This window comes from Temnothorax nylanderi, unplaced genomic scaffold (genome assembly GCF_030848795.1).
Source record: "Temnothorax nylanderi isolate EJ_2023f unplaced genomic scaffold, tnyl_v1.0 TNYL_tig0156_pilon, whole genome shotgun sequence".
NCBI classification, from domain to species: Eukaryota; Metazoa; Arthropoda; class Insecta; order Hymenoptera; family Formicidae; genus Temnothorax; species Temnothorax nylanderi.
Window position 1 is genome coordinate 188,139 of NW_027249218.1, and position 26,650 is coordinate 214,788.

Here is a 26,650-nt window from a genome sequence, read left to right on the forward strand (position 1 = left end):
CTTTTTTCTCAAAGCTTAATGTAATACCATTATAATTAATCTCTTTGTACGTGTACACACGTGAAAGTTTCACGGAGGTCCGAATTGAACTAACCGGATAGTGAGTGATCGCAAGTCTGCAGAACGTGTCGCGCGCTTGCAAATTTTTGTTTTCGAAAAGATCGAGGCAAATGATCGCGCAATCGTCGTGGCACAAAGCAACCGCTTGTAACCGTCTGGCAAATGGATTTACTTAACGTATTGATGTAACGATGTCGCGGCCACTGGCTGATAGCTTACAAATTATCTTTTCTAACTGTATTTTCTTGTGCAGAGTGCGCGCTTATGGCCCCGGTATAGAACCAACCGGCCCAATCGTCGGCGCACCCGCCAATTTCACCGTGGAAACCTTCTCCGCCGGCAAGGGTAACGTTGACGTCATCGTCGATGATCCCAAAGGAAACAAACTACCGGTAAGTCTATCGAATGATGTTCGATACAATTTTCAAATACAAAATCTTTGGATAGTTTGTCTTAAAACATTTGTCCAAGCTGTGTAAATTGTTTTCACAAATTTGGAATAGTTTTCTACATTCTTTTGATGCGTCCGAGATGGGAATTTCTTTTAATTAAACTTATGAAATAAGGATTATATGAAATTATATTTGTAGCAATTAGAAAAGTTAAAGTTACTAATAAATCTATTAACAATAATCAATTTCTTCAGTTTATTCCAATAATACTTTATCTTCAATAGTATTTTAATTTACTTAATTATATGACCAAGATTAAAGGTAAAAGATTTTACTGAGAGAAGAGGCAGTCTTTTAATTTACTAGAGATAGATTAGAAAAATTTTCTGCAAGTCAAATCCATATGCCGTTTTAATATTAACTAAATAGGTATGTGCTAATGGCATGTATTGTCGAGCGCGGAAGTCGGAAGATGCTTATCACAATCGGAATAATTACGCCACAGGACGTGGACACGTGTGATGCAATAGCTATTTGTGTACCGCGTGACTATTACGTATTATCTGAATGCACGAGCATTCACGCGATATGAACGCGAACAAGTTGAACGAACGCCATTTTTATTCCTCGTATTATATCCTGATGATGCCGACTCGATTGTGTTTTCAAGGTCGATATCAGATTCAACAAGGACAGGAACCTGACATACTCGGTCTCGTATACTCCGAAGACAGAGGGTCCGCACAAAGTGAAGGTGCTGTTCGCCGGCAGGGAGATCCCGAAGAGTCCGTACACTGTTAATGTTGAGGGACACGCTGGTGATCCGAACAAAGTCACGGCGAGCGGGCCGGGTCTGCAACCGGAGGGAGTCGTCGTGAACAGACCTACCTTCTTCGACATCTTTACGAAGGACGCCGGTCGTGGAGTGCCGGAAGTTATCATCCTGGATCCGCAGGTAAAAAATGATCCGCATCGTTCGTTACGCGTCATTACTAAATAACAGAATAAAATATCATTATGATAAATCTTGTTATTCCGTGTAAAATATTTTTATATGTAATTTAACTTGCAGGGTAGCAAAACCACGGTGCCGGCAAAGCTGCGTCAGACTTCGCCAGACGTCTGGAGATGTGAGTACGTGTCGCCAGTGACAGGTATACATTCCGTCAATGTTTTCTTCGCCGGCAAACCTATACCCGGAAGTCCAATTGGCGTCAACATCGCGCCGGTTTCCGACGCGAAGAAATGCAAAGCGTATGGACGAGGGTTGTTGCCTACTGGCGTCCGTGTCCAGGACATCGCCGACTTCGTCGTTCTCACTAAGGACGCTGGTGAGGGTGTACCGGACATTCGCGTAATCGGCCCGGGAGGCATCAATCGACCAGTGCAGTAAGTCCTTGCTATATTCAATAAAAAACTGTCATTCAAGAATACTTTGTTACTTTTAACATTTTACTTCTTGGTTTATGTCACATTTATTATTTTTATATATTTTATTACACTTTCATATAACTTTTTAAACGTTAATGAGAAACGAGAATTGTAAATAAAATTATCAAAATTTTGTCTGTTTAAATTTGAAAAAAAAAAGGAAAAATATGAAATGGAGCAAGTGTTGAAATATCTTGTGTCAGACGTTTTTGCTTTAAATTCAATCATCGATTTCATTAACGATATTGCATTAAATTATTTTAGAATGTCCAAAACCGACGCTACGACTTACAAATGCCACTATACACCGATCAAGGAAGGTCGCCACGTAGTAATGATCACGTATGGCGGCAAAGAGATTCCCAAGTCGCCCTTCGAGGTCAATGTGGGTCCTTACAAGGAGTCCAACATCAGGGCTTTCGGACCGGGTCTGCACACCGGCGTCGTCGGCCAACCAGCGAAATTTACAGTAGACACAAACGGTGAGACCGGCGCCCTTGGTTTCTCCATCGAAGGCCCGTCCAAAGCAAAGATAGAATGCAACGATAATGGCGATGGAACCGCCGATGTTTCTTACCTGCCCACCGCGCCGGGCCAGTACGCGGTCCACATCCTCTGCGATAACGAGGATATCCCCAAATCGCCTTATATCGCGACTATTTCACCAAAGGCCGACTTCGATTCGGAAAAGGTAAACTCGAGTTTTTATTTTACTATTAATATTTCTTTATATAATCTGTATACATGTATAAATTTTCCATGTATATTTTTATATATACCTACTTTTGCTTATATTCTAGAACATCTTATAGTAATGAAAAACATAAGATTTTCCAACTTTTTACATCCAATAAATTCAATATTAATCAAATTAGTAATAATATATTGCTTTTATTAACTCGACCGGTGAAAGAAATACAGTATCGATTGTACTTTGTAGGTTGAAGTTCATGGACCAGGAATTCAGCCAGAAGGTGTTGCCAGAGATAAACCGACGCACTTTACGGTGGATGCGAGAAAAGCTGGTCAAGCGGCTCTAGAAGTCGCCATCCAGGATGCTCTTGGAAGAGACGTTCCGCTCAGATTAGAAGACAAGCGGGATGGCACTGTCCAAGCGCATTATACACCTACATCTAGTTCCCAGCATGTTGTGATGGTACGACCAGAATATTGGCTTCGAAAACCTTGAATTGCATTTTCGCTGCTCGTTGATTCCTTAGAATAACATGCTATTTTTTAATCAGAAAAAATGAAAGTAGTCAATGTGAGACTTCTTAGCAGAATAAAACCGACGAAATTTGGATTTATATTGGATACTTCCATCCAAATTAAAACAGATACATAGAGCATTGCATAAAACTTTGTTTAAATATTCTGCGAAAGCATGACCGTAGTGCCAACTTATTTCGATTTCTTAAAAATATCTTTTTTCAGGTGAACTATGGCGGAGTGGCCACGAAGAAATCTCCGTATAGAGTTAAGATAGCTTCGCCCTTGAATCCCGCCATGGTCTCCGCTTTCGGTCCCGGTCTTGAGAAAGATGTGAAATCGAACATTCCGACACATTTCAACGTCGACTGTCGCGAGGCTGGCCCCGGTAAATTGGATGTCAAAATGCTGAGCCCCGAAGGTCGGGAACTTCCAATTTCGCTGACGGATAATGAGGATGGCACATACGTCGTGGACTACATGCCGCCCCAACCGGGAAACTATACGGTGAATCTCAACTATGGCGGTCTGAAAGTACCCCAGTGTCCCATTAAAGTTAACGTACAGCCTCATGTGGATGTGTCCAAGGTCAAAGTGGACGGCCTGGAACCAAGTGAGTATAATTATCGAATATTCTTCAAGTACCGCCTAATATTTCGATTACCACACACTATCGGTTTATTTAAAATAAAATCAGATTTAATCATCTGATAAATGCGTCACTAATCGTAGATATGCTCGAATCAAAATATTATACGCAGCATCTCGTCCTACGAAATTGGGACAATGGTTGAATGTTCTTTGGCATAATATCTCGTCGTTTGAAGTTATAAACCTGACGACATGTTTGATCGATTAGTAGTATTTCATTATAATTATAATTTTAACAATATATAAGTAAAAAAAAAAATATATATATATATATATTATTTTACTTCTTTTAAATTATTAGAACTGAATTTATAAATAAACCTAATTAATAATTAATATTACATGTAACAGTGTAGACTATTAACAAGAGATAATCAAGAACATTTATCTATCGTTATATCGCATTTGGTTTGAATGAAATAATTCTCCCGTAGTAAAAATCTAAAAATTTTATGTTTATTATCTTTTAATTTGATAACTTGTTAAACGCGATTAGATGAGGATTAATAAGTGCAATTAGTAAGAGCTTGCATTTAGATAAATGCGTTAGCTCGAAAATAAGTCGCGCCAAATCACGCTCTTTCCAGCGATCATTGAGAAGAATAATTTTCACGGCATACAGCCGATATATTCTTTTCGGGGATCATTCGGGACGCTACCGTGTAGCGTGGACGATGCGTGTATCTAGCCTAGATTATCGAAATATAGCGTTGCCAAGGTCTCCCCGCGGCTAGATATTCCGCTGGAGCGCGAACCGATGACTTATTTATAGCGGCGCTCGCGGATTTCTCACAGTTGACACGCACACCCTATCGCGTTTCGTATATTCTAAAAATATTGCATTTCGGTGCTTTACGAGTTGCGTCTTCCACATAACTTTACCTGGAGCCCTCCACACGCAGGAAGGCAGCAGCTCCGTCGCATTGAGCGCGTCACGATAAAATTCTAAAAATAAGCAAATAGCAGTAGCGTTCAAGAAATCAATATACAATTTTTTGTAAAAATAAATAATTATTTTTGCACGCTGAATAATATACACGTTGTAACTGAATGCACTTTTAGCTAAGACCACGTTATCAGTGTTTCGTTAATCGCGGGAGATCCTCCTATTTTGGAATACGCTCTGCCTAATTTACACGCGCATTGTGGGCTTATGTATGTGGCTTTCTCTCACAAACTCGATGCACATCCAGTATTTGAGATCTAACAGTTATGATAACTTTGCGCGACGAACGTCCGGCCGTACTTGCTGGTGAGTGTTGGCCCGTAAACTGCGTATTATAATTAATCACTCGAATTCTTCAAGTTTTTGTACATTCAGTAGAGATGTGCGAACTATTCGAATTCGAACTTCTATGATTCGAACTATTCGAAAATTTCGAATCTAGATGGATCGAATACGAATCATATACATTGTCAATTTTATAAAATCATATTTCCAGTTGATAAGCAAGAGTACGATCATATTAATAGGTGCGTTCAGTGAGGCTATCCAGTATTATAACCACTCACTGAGTGGCTAAGTATGGCAGTCAAATAGTTTATTTCCAATTCTTGACATGCCTTTTGTAATCCTATCAAATTGTAAATAAAAGTTTTAATATGCATAAAAAAAATAGTAAGCTATTAGTATTGATAAAATAAACTATATTATTTTATTTTAATTTCTATGTATGTTATTGGATACTACATTAGAGTATTTTAATAATTTATCTATGATTTTTCGCCTAATTGTTTCAGTTACTGCGACATTAAATAAAGTATTTTTTTTATTAGTTTTATATTAAATATTTAAATATGTTTTGCTTTAAAAAGAACTTATATTATATAATTAATATTATTTTTCCACATTAAAATAGTTTCTTATTTGTGTTAAAATTCAATCTGATAATAATTATATTGTTAATTACAAATTATATTTCATTCGATTCGATTCGATCCGACACGAAAAATCCTTGATTCGCACATCTCTGACGTTCAGTTCATCCTTATTAATTCAATCCCTCGTAATCGTCGATCCTCTCTTCGACGAGCATCGACCGCGATTTCACCAGCAAAAGACGGCGCGACGTCCGTTCGCCGGCTCGCGGGCCGTCGTCCCGTCGCGCAAGCACAAGCGAAAGACGCATCGCGGCTCACCACGAGAAACCGCAAACGTCCTCGCAGCGGCCCCGGTGAACAGCCTGCAGCAGTTCCGCGTGATAACGCAGGAGGCGGGCAGGGCGGCGGACTTCCAGGTGGCGATCACAGCCCCGTCCGGCAATCGCGTCAAGGCGCACGTGGTGCCGACCCACGAGGGCTACCTGGTCAACTTCACGCCCACCGAGCTGGGCGAGTACCTGCTGGCCATCAGCTTCGGTGGCGAGCCTATCTCGAAACAGCCGTACCGGCTGACCTGCGTCCACGGCTCCGATCCGGGCAAGGTGCGCGCCTCGGGACCCGGTCTCTCCCACGGCGTGGTGAACAAGCCGGCCGAGTTCGTGATCGACACGCGCGGCGCCGGTCAAGGTGGCCTTGGCGTCACCGTCGAGGGTCCCTGCGAGGCCGCGATTAATTGCCGGGACAACGGCGATGGCACCTGCTCCGTCGCCTACCTGCCCACCGAGGCCGGCGACTACGGCATCAACATCACCTTCAACGAGCAGCACGTGCCGGGCTCGCCCTTCCAGGCCATCGTCGTGCCGGACGCGGACCTTTCCAAGATCAAAGTCAGCGGCAGCGGCATCCAGCCACACGGTACCGTTAAGGAACGTCAGCACGGAAATCGTTTTGCGATTGGAAATTGAGAGAAAGAGTATTATTGTGACTTGCTCGTCTCTGATTTGCGCGATCAGTCTCGTAATGCGTCTCGGGATTTTGTAGGGATGGACAATACTGTTCAATATTCGTGCATGTAGAATGAATTCTTTACTTGTCAATATAGAAAGTCATTAGAAAATCCCGATGATCATTCCGAGATGCATACGTTGACGTAGCGATGCATGTGTGTTGCGATTGCATTTTTTTGGTTGCTCATTGTCATTATGGCATTCCCTGCTCTAGACTTTCTGATCTGTAGCTGTATTTATCGTTATACTTTTGTTACAAGGCACTTGAATGCTTGAAGACACACTTGAGGACATGTTTGTAAAAAGTATGTACGGAACGACAATTTTTAAGTTTGTTTCTTTCTACGACCATGCCTCGTTTTCAGTTTGTCCAATGATTGAAATCCAATGCCATAAATAATAACCTTGTATATGCTATTGTGATTTTTCTTATGTTAATCATTCACAGAATGCAATTACATTTTATATATTGTTTTACAATATGCGCTTATGTATTGCCATTTTAACAAATAATTTGTTAAATTAGGTATTACGTATTGTTTAAAACAAATAGACGTTTTATTAAATTATAAACGATACGTTAGGCAGGGTGATTCAGTGTATTCAGTGTATCTATTATAAAAACGTACCTGAAAATCACATATTTAGTACAATTTATTGCGATAATAGTAGTAATAATATAAAATTATTTTGATTTTTATTAAAGACGTATGTGTCTATTTTATATTATTGTTTCATATAAAACTTCAACCTGTAAGAAAATATGCAAAATTTAAAATACAGGGTTATAAATGTAATATCTTCAATATTACAAAATTCGACCTTAAAGAAATGCAGCTTCTGTCATACTCATAAAGATGCATTGATTACATCATCAATCTCGAATTTTCGGACATGAAAGAGATATACAATTCAAGAAAAATAATTCTTTAGAATAATAAAATTTAATTTCAAAAAAGTTAATATCTGATATATATATATATATATATTAGATATGCGCATTTATTTGAAACAAACATTCGAGCGTCTTCATTCAATCATGTCGTATTATCGCGTTTTGCAGGTTTATTCGTGAACAAGCAAACGGCGTTCACGATAGACGCGAGAGACATCGCCAAGTCGAAGACCGACGACGGCAAGGTGTCCTGCACTATAAACAACCCCAGCGGCGGGAAGACCGAGAAGCTCATCATCCCCCAGGGTGACGGCACCTACCGCGTCAGCTACACACCGTTCGAGGAGGGCTGTCACACCATCGAAATTCTCTACGACAACGTGCCAATCCCGGGTTCGCCGTTCTCCGTCAACGTGCAACGCGGCTCCGATCCCAGCAAGTGCCGCGCGTATGGTCCTGGCTTGGAGAAGGGCATCGTGAACAAGACGAACCGTTTCACAGTGGAAACCAGAGGTCTGCAAGCCAACATTTCGATCAAACGAATTCTTAATGCTGTAATTTTATACTACCTACAAATTGTATGATTGAGAACATAAAGATTATTACGTAGACGATGGGAAATATAGGGAAAATAGAGAAGAAATAGCACATGTGCGACTATTTTTTCAGAGGCCGGCAACGGCGGCTTGGGTTTGTCGATCACGGGCGACGGGGAGGTCAAGGCGGAGGCCAAGGATAATTACGACGGTTCTTGCACCGTCGAATACGTTCCCACGGAACCCGGTGACTACGAAATCGGCATCAAATTCGCCGAACAGAACATACCCGGTTCGCCGTTCAAGATCGAGGTGGTATCGGACTCGGAGGCGAAGAACGTGATCGCTTACGGACCCGGCCTGCAACCTGAGATGGTACGCGAGGGCGTGCCCGCCAAGTTCACGGTGGACACGTCCAAGTGCGCCAAGGCGGCGCAGCTGGATGTGAGACTGTCGACTGACAAGGGACAGGCGCAGAAGCCGCAGATCAAGAACAAGGGCGACGGCCTGTACGAGGTGACGTATCAGCCACCGCCTGCCGGAAGTAACGTGCACGTCGGCGTTACATACGACGGCGAGGACATCAACGGCAGTCCGTACAAGGTGAAGGTCCTGCCCACCGTGGAGCCCAGCAAGGTGACGTTGTCGGGTCCCGGGGTGTCGCCCGTCTGCACTGCCTCCTTCCCGACTGACTTCGTCGTGGATACTTCCAATGCTGGATACGGCGATCTCGAAGTGCAAGTTGTGGTGAGTAATGTCGCGCGAAGTGTTTTGTATCGCGCGTTTGACATTCTACATTTGCACATTCGATTCGAGGGAGCAGAAAGGGAGTTATATATATATATTTTTACAAATATTAGCCTTAAACTTATTGTTAAAAATAATAATTAACATACAAAAGATTCTCGTAAATATTTCTATGTACTAAGAACAGGATATAATTAATTTTTTTTAAATTTACGAACTGTATAACATTCTCTTTTTTTCTTCTAAATAACTTGTTTTTTTTTTATAATTTTGGAAGCCTATAATAATGATCACGGATACTGGCGAAGAGTAAGAAAGCAGTTATCACCTTGAAATCTTACTAATGATATCTGATATCTCACTGATGAAGAAACCGGCGTATCTCCCAAATGAAGTTGGGAAGAAGTTGCAATCACATCTTTTTAGAAATTCAATTGCTTCGATTTTCAATCGTGAAGCAAATAAAATCTCACTGATTTATATTCGCGCGCAGTATTGGCAAGTTCAACAAATTTATATTAGGGGAGACCGGGGCTAAGCCGACACTATTTTTTCAAAGGCAATTTTTAATATTTAATTAAAATTTTTAGGCAAATTCAATGGTACATATTTAAAGAGTGTTTCTTCAGGTACAAAATTGATTCAGGAAGTTTTGCTGTACGTCGCTTTGTTTTGCCGCCAGGAAAGGAAAAGTGACGCGAAGACAAATTTTCGAATTGAAAAATGCCGGGGCAAACTCGACACCCCGCCGGGGCAAACTCAACACTTTGTCTGATCGACACAATTTGATCTGGAACTTATTTTTTACTGTCTGAAAATGAAAATACATTGTTTATTGTGTATTTAAAAAGTACAAAAATTCGGAATAAAGTAGCTAGAACAATCATTTGAAATAATGAGAACAAAAATTGTTGAACTTTCAATTATCTTCATCTAAACTCATGTCTGAAAAACAATTAATGCAGGTAAACTCGCGATCGGACGTGCGCATACATTTGTCATGAGCCATACGGCTGTATGACAAGCATCGTTTGTTACTGGGAGCCGACGAAACGGCGTGGTGTTGACTTTGCCCCGGACGTCGTTTTTCACTTTTGTCACTTCAAAAACATGAAAATTTTGAAAATATGCAAAAACGATTATCGGATTCATATAGAGCATCAAATTTCCCATCAAAATCACTTACCGGTAGATTCGCAAGAGTAAAGCTCGATGAAAGAGTAGACATTTTCAAGAGATCAGAAAAATTACTTTTTACTATCAAAAACGCTTATGTCGCGTTAAAAATTACACTATAACTAGGAATGTTACCAAATTCCGTTGATAATACTGGCACATAAAGACGCATTTACAGTAAGAAAGGCAAGTTTCTACGATAGATTTAAATTGGCAAAAAGCCTAGTGTCAAGTTTGCCCCGTTGTCGGCTTAGCCCCGGTCTCCCCTATTATTAAAATATATTGCAAAGTATTATATGTTTATTAATTTGTATTAATATATGTACAAAATAAGTAAAAAATATAGAAATTACACAAGATTGAACTAGTCCTTTTCGATTATAATAAAGCGCACGATAGGGAAGCATTTAAGCATCAAGAGATATACGTATATGAGATATGCGTATAGGATGATTTATAGTAGAAATAAGCTTCTTCTATTTTTTTAGGGATAAAAATTACGCAAAAATAGAAGATATTCCGTATAAGAAATTTAACCCGTTACGGTCACTGGGGGTTCAGGGACTGTAATGGGTTAAATTTCTTATACGGAATATCGTCTATTTTACATATCTGTAAACATATAAAATATATTTATTTACCCTATATCGCTTGTTATAAATCATCTTTATTTTTCATTTTTTGTCAAAATTTATTTCAAATTTCAAAATAAATACCTTTTTTTTAAACTCACTATAACATTAATTTTTATATGAAAGTATACTGTCTCAGAAATACACCCTTAAATTGTCGAAAAATATTGAAAATTAAAAATTTGATGAATATTTTTCTATAAAAAGTCAATTTTTTCAAAATTGTTTTACTCATTTTTTTTATTATGTTAAAATTAAAATTTCTTTGAAAAGAACTGTTGGGTCATAAGCAAGAGACCTTCAGATATGTACAGTTAAATTTTCAAAACGAAATCTCAAATAGCATTCAAATGGCGACTGTTTTTCGACGAGGGGTCCAATGAACCCCGTGTGACCTTTATGTAATTATTTGTAAGTGTGACCGTAACGGGTTAATGGAAGAAAAACAATTTTCTATACTATTATAACTTATTTTATTACTTGACAATTTACGTCAATTTCTTAATTCTTATATATTAAGTTTATTTCTAAACTTTAAGAACGATATACAAAATCCCGACACCTCGATAAAAAAAACATCATATAGGGTGTTTTCAATATCACTAACAATAAGTTGACCTATCATATTTTGGTGCCTATTGTGCCAATTTTCCAAATTGTCTCGATACCGGTTGTACAAACACCAATCAAAACTTTCACTTTTGTGTTTGCCAACATTGTAGCGGTTATTCGTATTTATCACCACACATTCAACGTGACTGCTCCTAGAAAGACCTATATATATCGACTGTTAAGTGCAAATAATCGAATGATTAACGGATAGTGTGAGCGATCGTGTTCATCACATTTTCGCAAATAATGCCTTCCGGAATCCTTTTCAGGGACCAGACCAAGTGCCGCGCAGGGTAGAAGTGCAGGACCTCGGCGACGGGAAGTACAAGGCGACCTATCTGCCGGACGACTGCGGCCGTTACAAGGTCAACGTGAAATATGGCGGCAAGGAAGTGCCCGGCAGCCCGGTGAACGTGCAGAGCGTGTCCACCGGCAAGGCGGATCAGTGCAAGATCAAAGAGGGCATTCAGCGCACTTTGGCTCAGGGCGAGGAGTACTGCATCACCGTGGACACCGAAAATGCAGGCCGCGGTGCAGTGACCTGCCGCATCCGCTCCACTTCCGGAAGGTGAGTCCGCGTGATCCGCGCCCCGATTTAAATCCGACTATTTCGGAGGAGGTGAATCAGTGAGACGAGACATTGCGGGAACCTTCAAAATCTCGCTCTCGCAGTTGCCGAAAAACGTTCTGATCTCCGTTCTTCTTTCGAAATCTGAGATTTAATTTATCATACAATTTTTTATCGCCGTTTGTGATTAGGATATGCCTAAGAGATATATTTTTTTAGAAAAAGGAAATCTGTTGTGTGATATTATACGTATATGTCAATATTAATTAGAAATATTCTGCCTTTAACTTAATTTTAATTTGTCTATGAATCTTTAATCTGTATCTGATGTGTATCTTCACTCATTTCTTTCTGCAAGAAGTGACTTACAGATAAGCCAACTCTTCATTTGTGTTTTTTCTGTTTAATTTTAATATATTAAAGTCTTTGTAATTTTCAGTAATAATGTTCTTCGCACGCTATAAGTTATAACTTTGATATTTTGTGTTACAAATATACACGTGGGGGCGGTTCATATTTTTACCGCATTCCTCGCATTTGCGTTTTTCGATCTTCAGATTTCAGGCAAAAATTCCGTCTTATTTTATACGTCGCGGTGTCACGACTTATTTATTTTTAATTTATAGGCGAAAACTCGAGAAAGATCTCTTACCGCTATTAAATATCGAACAAATTACAATAAATTTTATTATTTCATTCTTCTATGATGTCATATATTGTATGTTTCTTACATGTACAATTATATTATTATATTTTTTTATTCTTTATCTTACAAACTCTAATTATAAATTATTTTTCTAAATAATCAGTGCATTCGCACTGCTTGCTGCTTTGTTGTTTACAATTAAGTGGTAAGGATCGCTATAAATAAATGGCTTTATTGTACCGAAATTTAGAAACAAACAATTTGAAAAAACAAATAAGAAGCACAAATAATAGAGACATGTGTTGTTACACTTTGATTCATAATCATGTATTGGGATTAGATCTGCAGTGTAAAGGCGTTAATGACTAGTCGGCTGTAAATCGTGTAACAAATCCGGTAGAAATCAGTCACGTGGCACGTTGCCATTACGAACGTCATGTACACGGTGGTAATAAGTGGTTCGTCGCGAATTTCCGGCCGTGGTACCTATGTCGATTACCATATCGTAACATTGAAATGAAATGTCGGTTTGGTTTAATCCGAAAGCGAAATATACTTTTAATAAAACTTGGCATCGACAGCGAACGAACGCCAAGAGGAATGATTATTCTGGATGCACGAAGATTGATTTCATAAACAATATATATAAGCAAGTCGTTTTCTAGGTACTCAATTGCAGAAATAAGAGAATTCTTTGTACGCAATATTCGTTTCTCGGGGCTGGCTTTATCCCACACTATATAGATACAATTGGCAATTGAGCGCCAGATTAATTATATAATGTTGCATGTATTCCTCTAATTGTCATAGCTGATGCCAGACTATAGATCACTTTACATGCTTTCTTTGAAAAAGAGCCACATTGGAATTTCTTCATAAGAGTTTGTCATCCGTGTCGGACATTTGTTCGTCTATTTGACACTTTATAGTGACAGTTAAGTTGCGTTCGAATTAAATTTAATCCACATCAGTTGACACACACATCTACATTATTTGTCGAAAATTTATTCAAAGTTCGTATCGAATTTATACAGCGTGAATAAATATCAGAAAAAGATCCACGAAACTGATAAAGTTTAAGATGATCTTAATATATTACTACAACAAAATGAAATGATAAATCTCGTAATCAGAAAGATAATCATGTCCTACTTTGTCATTGTCTAAGATTACTTTTTAGATTTCTTGTTATCATTTCTTGTTCGTTACAATGTCGAGATGGATGCTGTAACGCCGCGACATCCGCGCGATTATGTCCTTCGCGAATATTTCGGGATTTCTAGAAAGAGAGAGACGTGCACTTCTTATTCTGTCTAGATATCATACATGTGCATTTACGCATAACCGGGCGCGTGCTCTGTAAAAGATTGTCACAACTTTGATCAAATCGACTATAAATGCATTCTGAACGCTGACAGTGGTGTACACACCTGCCACCTCATAATTCATCCATGATACCCCGTGTTGTTCGAGTTGGCAGTAAGTGTCTTCTGTCGAAAAGACATTTTAGAACGGGCCAAATTCTTTATCACAAGTCACAAGTGTACTAAGTGATGAGATGCCACGTTGCGTTCAGTATTTCCTATGAATGCGATTTTCCAATTACATTTCACATGCTAAAACTATAACAAATAACGATTTATTTTATAGTTTAATCGTTATTAGCAGTTATTTAAGATTTAAGCAGCACGCAAAAGTATAAAAGTGAATTATTGAATCGTCCAATTTTTTTATTTTGTACATTCTATACGAATGTTAGTTTTCAAAAGTTGGTTAATAAGTTAAATTTTTTATATACATATGAAGAGAAAAAGTATTCTGATAAATTATCATTGCAATGATAATTTCTCTCTCTTTCTCTTGCTGTCTCTTTAAGAGTTGTTACTCTCAGTAAAGCTTTACAATATTTTCTTATTGTTGTGATATAACTAAATCTCATCTCTTTGTAGAATTTAAATTTAGTTTTCTTTACGAAAAGAAGAAAAAAGTTTCTAACTTCTTTCAAGTTTCTTACTTTACTGGCGATTGAAAAATCTGAATAATTAGAAACAAAGTCGCGAGAAAGTATTCGAAGTGACGTATTGCTGAATGAAATTTTAGCGGTGTCACGAAAATATGCGCGAAAATTTCGTGAATGGATCTCTGGTCTATATTTTAATCTCTGAATAATACGTCTCGGTCTGTGATTTCAGTGAAGTCGTTGACATTGACATAGAAGACAACGGCGATGGCACAGTTAACATTTACTACACTGTTGCCGATGCGGGAGACTACACCCTCAGCATTAAGTTTGGCGGTCAACCGGTGCCTGAAGGATTCTATACCTTCACAGTGAGTAACAGCATTGTTTTTAATATTTTGCGATTTTTGCGAAATTTTTATTTTTAATATATTTATCTGTTCGTACAAAATACGATGATCGAAGTTTGCAAAGTTCTTTATACAGCGCGCTGTATATCTTACAATAATCCTTAATATAAAAAACTTGTAGAGGAAAGTGCCCTATTATGAGACAGGATTCTAATGTGAGATATGTTAAGCTAAGAGGCCCTATATAGGCCCCATCTGTTGATCCCACCATGAAAAAACCCCGCCATCTCATATTAGGATCCTATCTCATAATATAGGGCACTTTCCTCTATTAAAATTTCTACCACTGAAATAATTTTTTGGACTTTCTTGAAAATTTCCTGAAAGTTTATTTAAAAAAATCATAATTTTTGTATTTTTGTTAATTCTTTTTATTGAATTAATCGATGTGTGAAATTGTATTACCATACGAAAGAAATTCTTGAGTTTTCTCGTGTATTTATATCGACAAACGTGTCGGGTTCATACAGTGAAATGCAAAATAATTACATGAAATTGGACCGTAAAACGCGCGCTGATGAGATTATCTCTTAGTATTACTTGATGACGCCAAGATTCTTTTCTCGTTCCGGTGAAGAACAACAACAAGTATTATTAATACGAATTTGGAATCAGTTTTTAAGTCAAGTATTTAATGTCTAAAAATATATATCCTTGCATTTATGATCAGTTGATATTTATAACGCGAGATCTGTTGCCGCGGGACAAGCGGGACACGTGCTGTAAACTTTGTTCGCGAATACTTCCTCTCGCGCGTGTCGGTTGCCTTTGAAAAGCCTCTTGAGACAAGGGGCGACCGACGTGGAGTCTCCTTGTGTGATCGTCTTCCCGATGCCGATCTGGATGCCCGGTGCTCTCGTCAACGACGAGCCCCGGGTGGGTGGGGCGCGAGGTGTATCTAACTATAGAGGCAACACGTAGTGCAGGATATTGTCGCGTAAGTAGTCTCCAGCGAAACAGTCCACTGCGAAGGCTCATCGGGACCGCATCCGCTGGCTCGTTATCGCACGAATTCTCGCCTATCGTCACATGGACCCCGTCGCACCGTAACACACGAATTTTGCTCCAAGTAACACACACACACACACACACACACACACACACACACACGCATACATCTTTATCTCTCGCTAAATCTTCTCTGCTTGTACATCCCTCCCCACTTTACGTGGCACAGACCAGCTGTGTGTAGGTGTGTGTGTATGTGTGTGTGTGCATGTGTATCTATGCGCACGCGTGTCACGCGTGTGAGTGCTGCCGTCATCAAGTGGTCCAGAGTGCCTCCGATCGCAAATGCTGGACCGCCATTAACCTGCTAAAAGCGAAGAACCACACGAAGAACCTTTATTAATCCACATGTGATGTTTGATGCTGGCCAAACTACCTACTCTAATTCTGTAAACATCGGAAGTTATTTCTTTTCTTTCGAAATATATGAACATTTCGTAATATAGAATGAATAATGAATTAATATAATGATATGATCAGAGGTACATTGTTCTGCATTATCGGACCGTTCAATCTTCTCTATATACTTTCATAGGAAATAAAAATATAATTAAATATTAGTTTATAAATCTTTTCACTTATTACATATTTTCAGTATGTAATACGATAAGATATGCATTAATATAAATAAACATGTATGGTCAGACATTGTTCGTCTGTCTACTTAAGTCGGATGGCTTTCTTCACTGGCTGTCAGTAGAAAAAGACTAATATGGCCAGACATCCCTCTTTTAAACAATAAGTAAAGACTGTAGACAAATGTATTTTTTTCTATCATTATTTTTTTTGTCAAATTTGTCTCATCGTCAGTTTGTTTTGCTTCGAAATCTGATTTAACACGGCGCGAAGAGAAACGCGATGAGTTATGGAACGCGATGTAAGTCGGAGATATAAATGCTCGGATATTCGTGCGGTCGCCATGGCATTTTGTGACACCTGCTCAAGTAACTCACTAAACTTCAATGCTTGAGAAATATCATTGTCTCGAGATGCGCGGTTTTCTTTCTTTGGCGTGTGAACTGAATGAAGTGCTTGTGCTATTCAATTTTACACCCTTATTACGTGCAGCTTAATACATTCGACTATTTAATAAAAAAAAAATAACAATCTGAGAAGTCACAAGTGACAAAATAGATTTGCTAATTATTACACTTTATATTATTTAATAATAGTTTTAATAATATTTTTACGCTTCTCTTTTATGTTGATATTTCATTTATCTATCTTTTCGCATTTAATAAATATTTTAGTAAATATTTAAAAATGAAGAAAACAAAATAAAATTGATCACCTTACAATTCACTGAATTGATGGAAATATTTTAAGACAACCACTTAAGATAACATTATTTTATATACGTCAAGAGAGAAATTTACATTGCGCGTATAATGACAGGTCGCGTCACGCGTCATAATTCTTCGTGACTGCCGCGCATAAATAATATCCAGAAGTGTACGACGTGCATGGCGATCGATCTATTGTCTAATAAGATGACATCTGGTAAGAGATATCTCTCTCAATTCTTGAAACATCAATCATATTCTCCATATTAAAGCTACGATCCGTTTTGAAATCCAATACGCATCTCGATGCCGGCATCCATCCTCCGCCGAGAGCTCCTAGACTATTTCGAGTGCGAGTTAAGCTTCCCCAAATTTATAAGCAGAAACGGAGTGGGTGGCCGGCGGGGGACGGGGGAGTGAATTAATACCGTGAGTTAAATTAAACCCCGTGCCACGATTCACAACGGTGACTTTGTGCGACACATTCCTCTTGACGACCGACGCCGATGTTCGCCATTATTTTCTCGCTTTCTCGCAGAATCGAATTCTCTTCACCTTTAAACCGAATAATAATTCTGAAATAATTGTCGTAAAAATTTTTGCATTTTTAAATTATTTATAAATGGAAATTTTTCATATACTTTTTCATGATAGCAAGTTTGTTAGTTCTGTCAAAAAGTTGATTCTCGCACACAAAAGCAATAGGGGAATCAAAAGATTCTCTTATATGCAGCGTGAATATCCGCGATTATTTAATATTTATTCTGCTGTTTTTTTAATATGTATGAAAAAATACGCATCCAAGTGTTCATGCGAAAGCTGCATAAATAATTGCAGGCGCTTCGTAGGGCACTAAGGAAACCGTGAATCTCTTACTTTGATGTCAGTTTAATATAGGTGAATTAGTCGTAAAACCTGACATTATATTTGGGATTTATTCAAATTTACTGTTGTTCTGGATATACATTACGATCGCGGATCTGAGATTTCGCGACTTTGTACGATGTACTTAAAATATTGCGGACTATATTGTCTGTTTTGGTGATTTCATAGATTGTTATTTACTGGTAAACATGTGTAACATTAAGCGTATTTAAATTGTTGATAATTTAATTCCAAACTTTAAGGAATTATTTATTACATTTTATTTGCTATATGTATTTTAATTATATTGAATTCCATCACTTAAAGTTCATTATCCTGTGTTACATTGAAGATCGAATTTCCGATTATATGTATCGGTGACGTCCTCAATAACTCACGAATTGTCACTTATAGATTTACTGTCGCGCAATCGCGTCCATATTGTGCTTTGTATTCTTTATTCCTTTGTAATGTGTACGAGTGGGGGCTGGGTATCTATTATAGTACATGAAATTCAGCATTGTGCCCGGAATTACTGGTTGGATACCACAGAGACTCGCGAGTTTCGTGTCGGCCACCGACGTAGCTGGGCGTTTCCTCGTAAATCGGTGAAGCCGAAGCGTGATAGCAGGTCAGGTACACGAATTCGCAACTAGTTAATCAACCCTTCGTAAAAGGAGAGGAAAGGCCCGCGGACCTCCGGGAGGCTTAGAATATGACGCCGATCTTGCGATGGTCACGATCGTTTGCGGACTGAGTGAGTGATACGAGTGATCGCGATAACCGAATCGATTGGCTAAGGAATAACACGGATTTGAGCGAAGTAATTGATAGAATATACATATAATCTCATTCCACGAGTTCTCACTCTTTCCACGAGTTATTTAATTTTCTTTGCAATTTATCGTACACAATATTTTCAAAAAATAAAAATAAGAGTGAAACTATCGGCTAAAAGTTCGAGACGATTAATTGAAAATTTCTACTATATGAAATCACACTTAGGCACTGTAATTTAACATATTTTTATTATTTTATTCGTTGTTTTATAATGAAAAATATAAAATGTTTTAAAATTCTATAAAAAATATTTGTTATAAAATGAAACGAGTATTAGACACTTTCTTCGTCAAAGTAAGCACCTTTACATTTAATTACTGTTTTACTAATCTAAGTACCTAATCCAGCTACAAGTATATTTATTTTTTCTGGCGAAAAACTCTTTCATCAGAAAAATCTTCTAAAATAGTCCATAGCTCAGTTCTGGAGAAAAAGCTTTAGTTCAGATCGTAGTTCATTTTCTTGAAATTAAACAATACTATGTTAATCACAGCTATGCTAAATATAATGCGTATTTCTCTCAAATAAAAAAAATATATATTTTTAAGTAGTATTTAATTGGAATATTTTTATATTTTATATAGTGGTCTCAAACTTTTGGCCGGCAATGTGTGATACCTGATCCAAAATGATAAAAATGATTTTCTATGGAATATTAGCATCTTCTTATTAGGATCTATAATTAAAAAATTTTGATAAGTAAATAGAGATATGCCATCTTCTGTCGGGCTGTTTCATTGTAGTCTAATAATATTTGTATGAATTTATATACTTTTTCCACTCAAACTGCACGCCGATTAATTATTTGTCGGTCTTAAAACACAGTTATTCAATTAATTAATAAATTTAACGTACTTAAATCGATAATTGATTTAACTTTTTTATGCTAATAAGCATCCTTTAAATTACTGTAAAGAATTTATTGCGAAAAATATCATTCTAGCCAGGATTCGAACCTGGACCTCCCTTCAATCCGTGACGGGATCTTTACCAATTCGACCACTGAGATATGTAAAAAATTTTATTATATGTAATGAATAATCTTCCATCTTTATATATACTTAATAAACTTATACAGAAACATTTGTAATAAATTCTTTGTTAAAAATAGATTATCTGATATGTTCTCTTGTAGGAATCAGGAAAAGGAAATTTCATAGTGATATTGCTTTGATATCGTCGTGTCGCATTTTGCACCATGAAAGCCGACTATTTATGTAGCGTTCAGTATCTCCCTGAAAGCTAATTTTGGTTTCAGCTGCAATATTGCGTCTCGATGATCAACCAGGCTCTGCGTAATATTTCATACCTCTTAATTGACAGTGGCATTTTGTGGAATTCGATTCTCCTGGACGAGCCTTTTCATATTTTTAACTGACAAGAGAAGAATAAAATTTGTTTCTGCAAAATATTGCGAAAATATATTAAACAATTCCTATATTGTACATATAATGCGATATTACTTACATACCTCTTTAGGAAAAAAAACAGTTTTTTTCAATTCTCTCTCTTTTTTAACTTGATAGATGAAATTATTAATATAGTTTTAAATCCATTACATAATATAAAGAGATCCTTCCTACAGCATACGTTTACAGGCTAAGCAAACATATATAATTTTTATAATAACTATTTTCTGCAAAGCTATATTGCTATTTAAGTATTGCTTTATTTTATAACTAAATTATTTTAACTAATAAGGCATGATTTAAATATTGCTATACTCGAACTTACAATGTAACCTGTGGTTTATACAGTAGAATATAAGTAATCGCAAATTATTTTAATGCGAATTCATTATAGATGCAGGCTTTCCGTGATGATTCAAATTTTGCAATAATTCTAACGCGGTTACATAATAAATTCTTTACACTCATCGCACTTTGGCTTGCGACCAGCATCGAAATACGTAGATTTTATCGTAATGAGATGTAACGCACACCATCTCCCGATTTCGAAAATTCCTGCACTCCTCTTTCCTGCGAAGATTTCGCAAGAATTTTATTAGCCGTTAAAAAAAAACCAAAAAAATGCTTTTTCTAATGCTTGGCGTTGTTCCAGCACCGAAATATCTTATCGATCATGCGGTATCGCGATCCATTGTCGCTAGAGACACCTCATCACGTCATAAACTTATTTTTATTAACAATCACAATCTCTGAATCTGCATTTTTATAAACAGAAATAAAAATAAGAAGCAAACCTCGATCTAATATATTTTATTTCGACGCAATCGTTCACGTACTTGGAGCGCATTTAATGTCAATTATTGTACCAGTAAACTGTTCCTTCAAAAATTTATAATTACACTGCAAGTCCAAGTGTGTTATTTCAGCTGAAGTTCTTCTTACACATTTTTTTCCGTTTTAAATCACGTCCGTTTTAATATACGATTAAACGTATTAACTTGTAATTTAATACGAATAAACGTGTTAAATGACGTATTTTAATACGCAAGAAATATGTAAAAAAAAACTTTAGTCAAATGTGTCATTTTAAATGTTTATGTGCGTGCAAAAATAACACACTTGGATTTGCAGTGTGCGCTCATTCGCTCATCAACAACTATTGCGAATTTTGCGAAATGGTACATGACTGTTCTCTTCAGTTTAGTTTTGTAATCACGTTTCTCTGAACGTTATCAGATTGACTCAACGTATCTTTTAGTCATCATTTATAGAGAAGTTACCTTTTTCTTTTTTCGAGAAATTAATCGAATTTCTCTTCTTCTTCAACGGCTAACTACAGCTCAAGATCGAGCCATGGCCGAACGAAGTACGGCCTTTATCAAATCCGAGGCCTTCCTTCTGGTTTCTTAGAGATACACTCTCAATGGGTTGCCATTAACCCTTCCGAGACGTGGCGATCAAATAAAAACCGACGATTTTTGGTTGGATTTGAACTCGGATCTTCGGCTCGTTAGACCAGCGCACATCTTTCTGCGCCACGATCGCCACCAATATATCGAGTTTACCAGATAACATTTGAGCTAAACTAGTTGCTGTTTATTGACGATCGTCGTCGCGATGTTTATTTTTCTTATGTTAGTAGAAGTTTGACCTTCCAATGTGTCATTTTTAAACATTTATGCGTGTGAAAATAACACACTTTGCAGTATATCTTTAGTCTATAATAAAGTGTTTGGTCTACGAATGGACTGCAAAAGAACATCTATAGACATCAATGTTGTTAACTGGTTTCTCAATTTCAACGACAATTTCCAGGCATCCGAGGAGTATCGGGAACATAGCACGCACAAAACTCAACGGGCTCGCAAAACACAGCAGAGGCAAAATCAGCACGTTGTCGAGCAGCGCAGCACAACCCTACAGGAGAGCTCCACCGTCACCACAAAGCGTAGCAGCCAGCAGGAGCTATCGAAAAAGAATTTCAACGTTATCCGATTGAACTCCATCCCACTACCTCTCGCGAGCGGTGGCACAGTTACTTGTAAGTAACATATCTTTCGTATTTCGAGAATTCTTAAAATCTACGTCTATATTTTTCAATCGTTGTTTTACTCTTTATTTCAAAATTTGCCTAAAAGGTACTAGTTGCTATAATGATATAAGTTTTGAATACACGCGCTACGATTGGTTGGACACCGAGAAATATAAAAATTGCTACAGTAGTCATTCAGCAATTCAATTGCTTTCTCTTTTAAGAGAATAAGTGCGAAGTATTAGTAATGTTTTTTTCACTCACACATGAAAACGGAGATTATTTTGTAAATCTAATTTCAATGCACAGTAAGGGTCTGAGCAGAATGGCTAACTTACAATTTTAAGACAATGTTTTATGCTTTAAATCTTTGTTTTTAGCAACGCACAATAACTGCCTTGTGTCTCAAGTCTTACAAATGTTGACGCTTCGTACACTCGTTTAAGTCAGCCATTCTGTTCAGGCCTTAACGCACAATACTGTCTTATACCTCGAGTCTTAAACGAGTGTACGAAGCGTCAACATTTGTAAGACTTGAGACGCAAGGCAGTTATTGGGCATTGCTAAAAACAAAGATTTAAAGCATAAAATAGTGTCTTAAAATTACAAGTCAGCCATTCTGCTCAGGCCCTAGGAAGAAATAACGTAACGCGCTGTATGATTTAACATTGCCTCATACTACTGCGCCTAAAGGTTATGAATATTATTTAAGAACACGACTACAGTAAGAGTACACATTTTTTATTTAATTAAACCTAGTTAAAATGCTATCAATCGATGAGAGACAGAATTTGCAAGACTGTCTGATTTATTATTAGCTCGCACTACTTTGAATGACGCGCGATTCTCTTATTCATTGAAACAGTACAGATCGCGTATTCTTTTGATATTCCCTTTTCTGCTTAGTCAACATTTATAATTATGCGAGGAAATTCTGAGAAGAAATCTCATTAGGATTTCTAACCGATTAAACAGATTAAAGATTTTTTATTGATAATTTTTCAAAAATGAGTATCTTTTAACGCGCTCCAAAATTGCCTTTTGAAGAATCGAGTTATCTAAAATATGTCCTTTTAAATATACGACTGATTGCACATAGAACAACAAACTTGTTTCCAATGTCGATCGAACTGTATAAATAATATTTTCACAACACCTCCACGGAAAGTTCGACTTTCCATGCCTGTAGAGAGGGGCGAAAGTGGCCAATTTCACGCCAGGGCTTACTTTCCTCCCTATTAGGGAAGAAAATTGATACTTTACATAGGGAGGAAAGTAAGCCCTGGCGTGAAATTGGCCACTCTCGCCTCTCTCTAGGCATGGAAGTCGAACTTTCCGCAGTAAAGGTATTGTGAAAAATATCGTGTGCACCTCGGGTCGAAAGCTTTTTCAGACTCGTGTGGGCAAATCACACGAGTCTGAAAAACGCTACTTTCGCCCCTTGATGCACAATATACTATTTCACAGCAGTTAGTTTATTTAGTCTATTTTCTATTATTAGTTTAACTAGCAATAGTTAAACACACATCTCGGCTGGAACCCATTCGCCGCGCGGAAATAAATCTTGGACTTTACTGCGCAACGTGCCACGTTGCTCTGTCGAGAGACCTTACGATGCGAATTCTTCTGCCGCGAATTCTCGTATAGAGACGGATTCGGCGCGTTTACTACACCGGATTTACGCGCTCTTAAATTTTCGTATGGGGATGAAACTTTCTTCCCCCTCCCCTTCCTTTTTACGGCAATTAATGCATATATATATTATTCCTAAACGCTTTATATACTTAACATTACGACGAAGGATATATCCGTCATTAATCATGCGTGCGCACCGATGCCGCATTTAACTACTCGTACTTGCTGTACTTGATGAGTTGATGAATTGAGTTGATTAATGATCGACAATGCTGTCTCGTGTAACACTTCGAAAATCAAATTAAGAACTTCAGCGTAATATGCTCCAATTGTTGTTATTAGATAAATAAAAATATATAGAGAATTATTTCGAAAAAAAATACTAATTATTAATTGGACTTTAATTAATCACTAATAAATTAATTAATAAGAGCTAATAGTATTTAATTAAATAAATATTCTCTAATATATAAAATAAATTTCTTGGCCAAGTAAATAGCTAAACGTCAAAGGAATAGAGGGAACAATGGTAGGCTTCTGTTACTGAGCAACGTTATAAGATAAGCGAACTCCTCTCTTGATGGACGAACTTACTTTGATAAATAAACGTGCGGCGATGCGTAAATGCGATTCAGTTATACGTAATGTTTCGCGGTTGACCAATGCGCGTTCAGAAAGCGTCAAATGACAGACATGACGGATTCGTCGTATTCGCGCTTTATTCACTATACCTTCTTGCCAAAAATATGGCGAGCCTGGACAGGCCGGCGTGGAAGGACGATGTATATATATGTCGGGTAAACGCGACGCACTGTCCGCGATATTAATATTGGGTGATTAAGTGGCTCCGGATGCACCGTAGTCGCGCGGTTGCGGTTGGTCCAAAGCCGAGCCTCGAGATTCTCCGAGCGGCGAGCGGCCGAGGAGGACGATAGCGCGGGGTCCAGAAAAAGACCCCGATCCCTTCCACGTCCACGGCCTGCTTCTTCATCATCCACCGGTCCAGGTTCCCTCATGCGCCGGCATGCGAAGATCAACTGGAGCGATTTTCCGGTCGACGAACCCGTGGCGCGATTCGATTCCGGACGGTGGTTCGCACCACTTGCCAAGAGATCAGTATCTTGTTGCATTGCTGGAAGCCCGCGGCAATCTCGTGCAAACATTCTTCCGCTTCCAGCTAGCTAAATAATATTACTTTTATTTCGTGACGTTAATATTACCCGAGTTCAGGAATACGGGAAGTAGGGACGAGGAAGTCATTCGAATGAAAGATCACTTTGAATCAGATCAGTGATTTTCTGGCGGATTACGCTGATAGCTCCGGCAACTTTTGACGCGCGACGATGCACGCGCGCGAATAATGTTGTGCACGGTGGACGTTTCAACGCATCACGCTTGTTGTTCGCAATTAGTCAAACCCCGGCCGACACCCGCTTCTCTTCATCATAACGGCTGTGGCGCGTGTTAAATGCCGCGACGCGCGAAACCGATTCGCTGGCTTGATGACTTTCTTCATAGTAAATGAAACAGCGATCACGGAAGCGTAGCCAGGATGTTACGCGCCAAAATTGTGCCGTCTTGTCTATCTTGAGAATTCTACGCGGAAAGAACGGTTTTGCTGAAGTATCCAAAAATTTCGCTAGATACAGATCTGAAAATAATTTTGTTGGACCATCAAAATGGGATTCTTCCATGTGATAACAATTTACGTAACCCCTCGTAAAGAGATGAGAACGAAAGCATGCAAAAGAATCGGGGGAAGATATGCAGAATTATTTTAAGAATACTTTAAAGAATATTTCTTTACGACTTTTTCCTTTTTTACTTCAAGTTTATTTGGACTAAAAATAGATTATTATATTATTATTGCATTGTTAATCCTTTGTGTCCCTATATGGGAATACCTATTTCTTCGCAATTCTTCTATGGTTTTACATATTTCATAATTGGTTTATGTAACATTTGATATTGTTATGTTCCTTAGATTTGTATGTGTACATGAATAACATATGTATATAAACTTTTGAGCGGTAGTGTAATTATTTTTTGACTCTATCACTGATAATTTCTAAATTTATCTATCACTTCTAAAATAAAATTTTATTACAATCGGAATTTGACACTTGCAAATTTTTATTGCAAATTTAAAATCCGAAGCCTAAAAAACTCTTGCGTATAAAATTTTATACGTAAATAAGCCATAGTTAATTTTCTTTTAATTTGGCTGCCATATTAAATCCGCCATTTTAATTTATTAAATTTTGATTTCAGATTTGCAATTAGGATTGCAAATCCCCAAAAACCCACATATACGAAAATTTAACAAAATATCTTTAACAGAAAAATTTGCGCAACAAAGGGTTAAAACGAGGAAATCTTTTCTTATTCTCGTGATGCATTGAAAGATATATTTGCCAAGTTTCTCAAAAACTTTGACTTGAAGAGAGAAGACATTTTCAAGAGTAAGACGTTTCTCGTCGGGTTATAATAATAGTAATTTATTAATTTGGTCCTCGTCACGAGAAGTATCACGTTCCAAAGACAACCTCGAGCCTTCTTCTTTAGCAATCAAAAGCAATATGCCGAGCACCTGGCAATAACGTCATCACATGCACCGCGCTTAATGATGGTCGCGTCGTCGACGCGTTCCCGATTTACCCCGATCAGCGCGGACCTCGTCCAGCGTTGATCCCATCACGTAACCCAGCCTATGTAACCGATCCATCCACGATTCGGCGAACCGCGCTTTACCACACATGCACGGCGCGCAACGTTATATATGCATGCATATAAAATGCATCTTCACACATCGATATACCTGTGTCA

The 26,650-nt window shown here is 37.9% G+C and overlaps 1 protein-coding gene across 7 annotated transcripts in view; it reads left to right on the top strand.

Annotated features, from left to right (window-relative positions):
* The window catches only part of Cher (filamin protein cher), a 56,295-nt gene that overhangs the window by 18,884 nt on the left and 10,761 nt on the right, over window positions 1-26,650 (top strand). For 2 of the 7 annotated variants that reach the window (XM_071715190.1, XM_071715191.1), the window contains 12 exons: window positions 314-452; window positions 1,123-1,407; window positions 1,525-1,841; window positions 2,148-2,574; window positions 2,824-3,039; window positions 3,318-3,705; window positions 5,910-6,479; window positions 7,635-7,979; window positions 8,136-8,749; window positions 11,439-11,737; window positions 14,576-14,714; window positions 21,973-22,198. In XM_071715190.1, the coding sequence (XP_071571291.1) occupies window positions 314-452; window positions 1,123-1,407; window positions 1,525-1,841; window positions 2,148-2,574; window positions 2,824-3,039; window positions 3,318-3,705; window positions 5,910-6,479; window positions 7,635-7,979; window positions 8,136-8,749; window positions 11,439-11,737; window positions 14,576-14,714; window positions 21,973-22,198 (3,965 nt within the window). Of the gene's footprint in view, window positions 1-313; window positions 453-1,122; window positions 1,408-1,524; window positions 1,842-2,147; window positions 2,575-2,823; window positions 3,040-3,317; window positions 3,706-5,909; window positions 6,480-7,634; window positions 7,980-8,135; window positions 8,750-11,438; window positions 11,738-14,575; window positions 14,715-15,675; window positions 15,823-18,454; window positions 18,666-21,972; window positions 22,199-26,650 lie in introns of those variants that run through there. The other 5 variants (XM_071715193.1, XM_071715192.1, XM_071715197.1 and 2 more) reach the window with 4 other exon arrangements.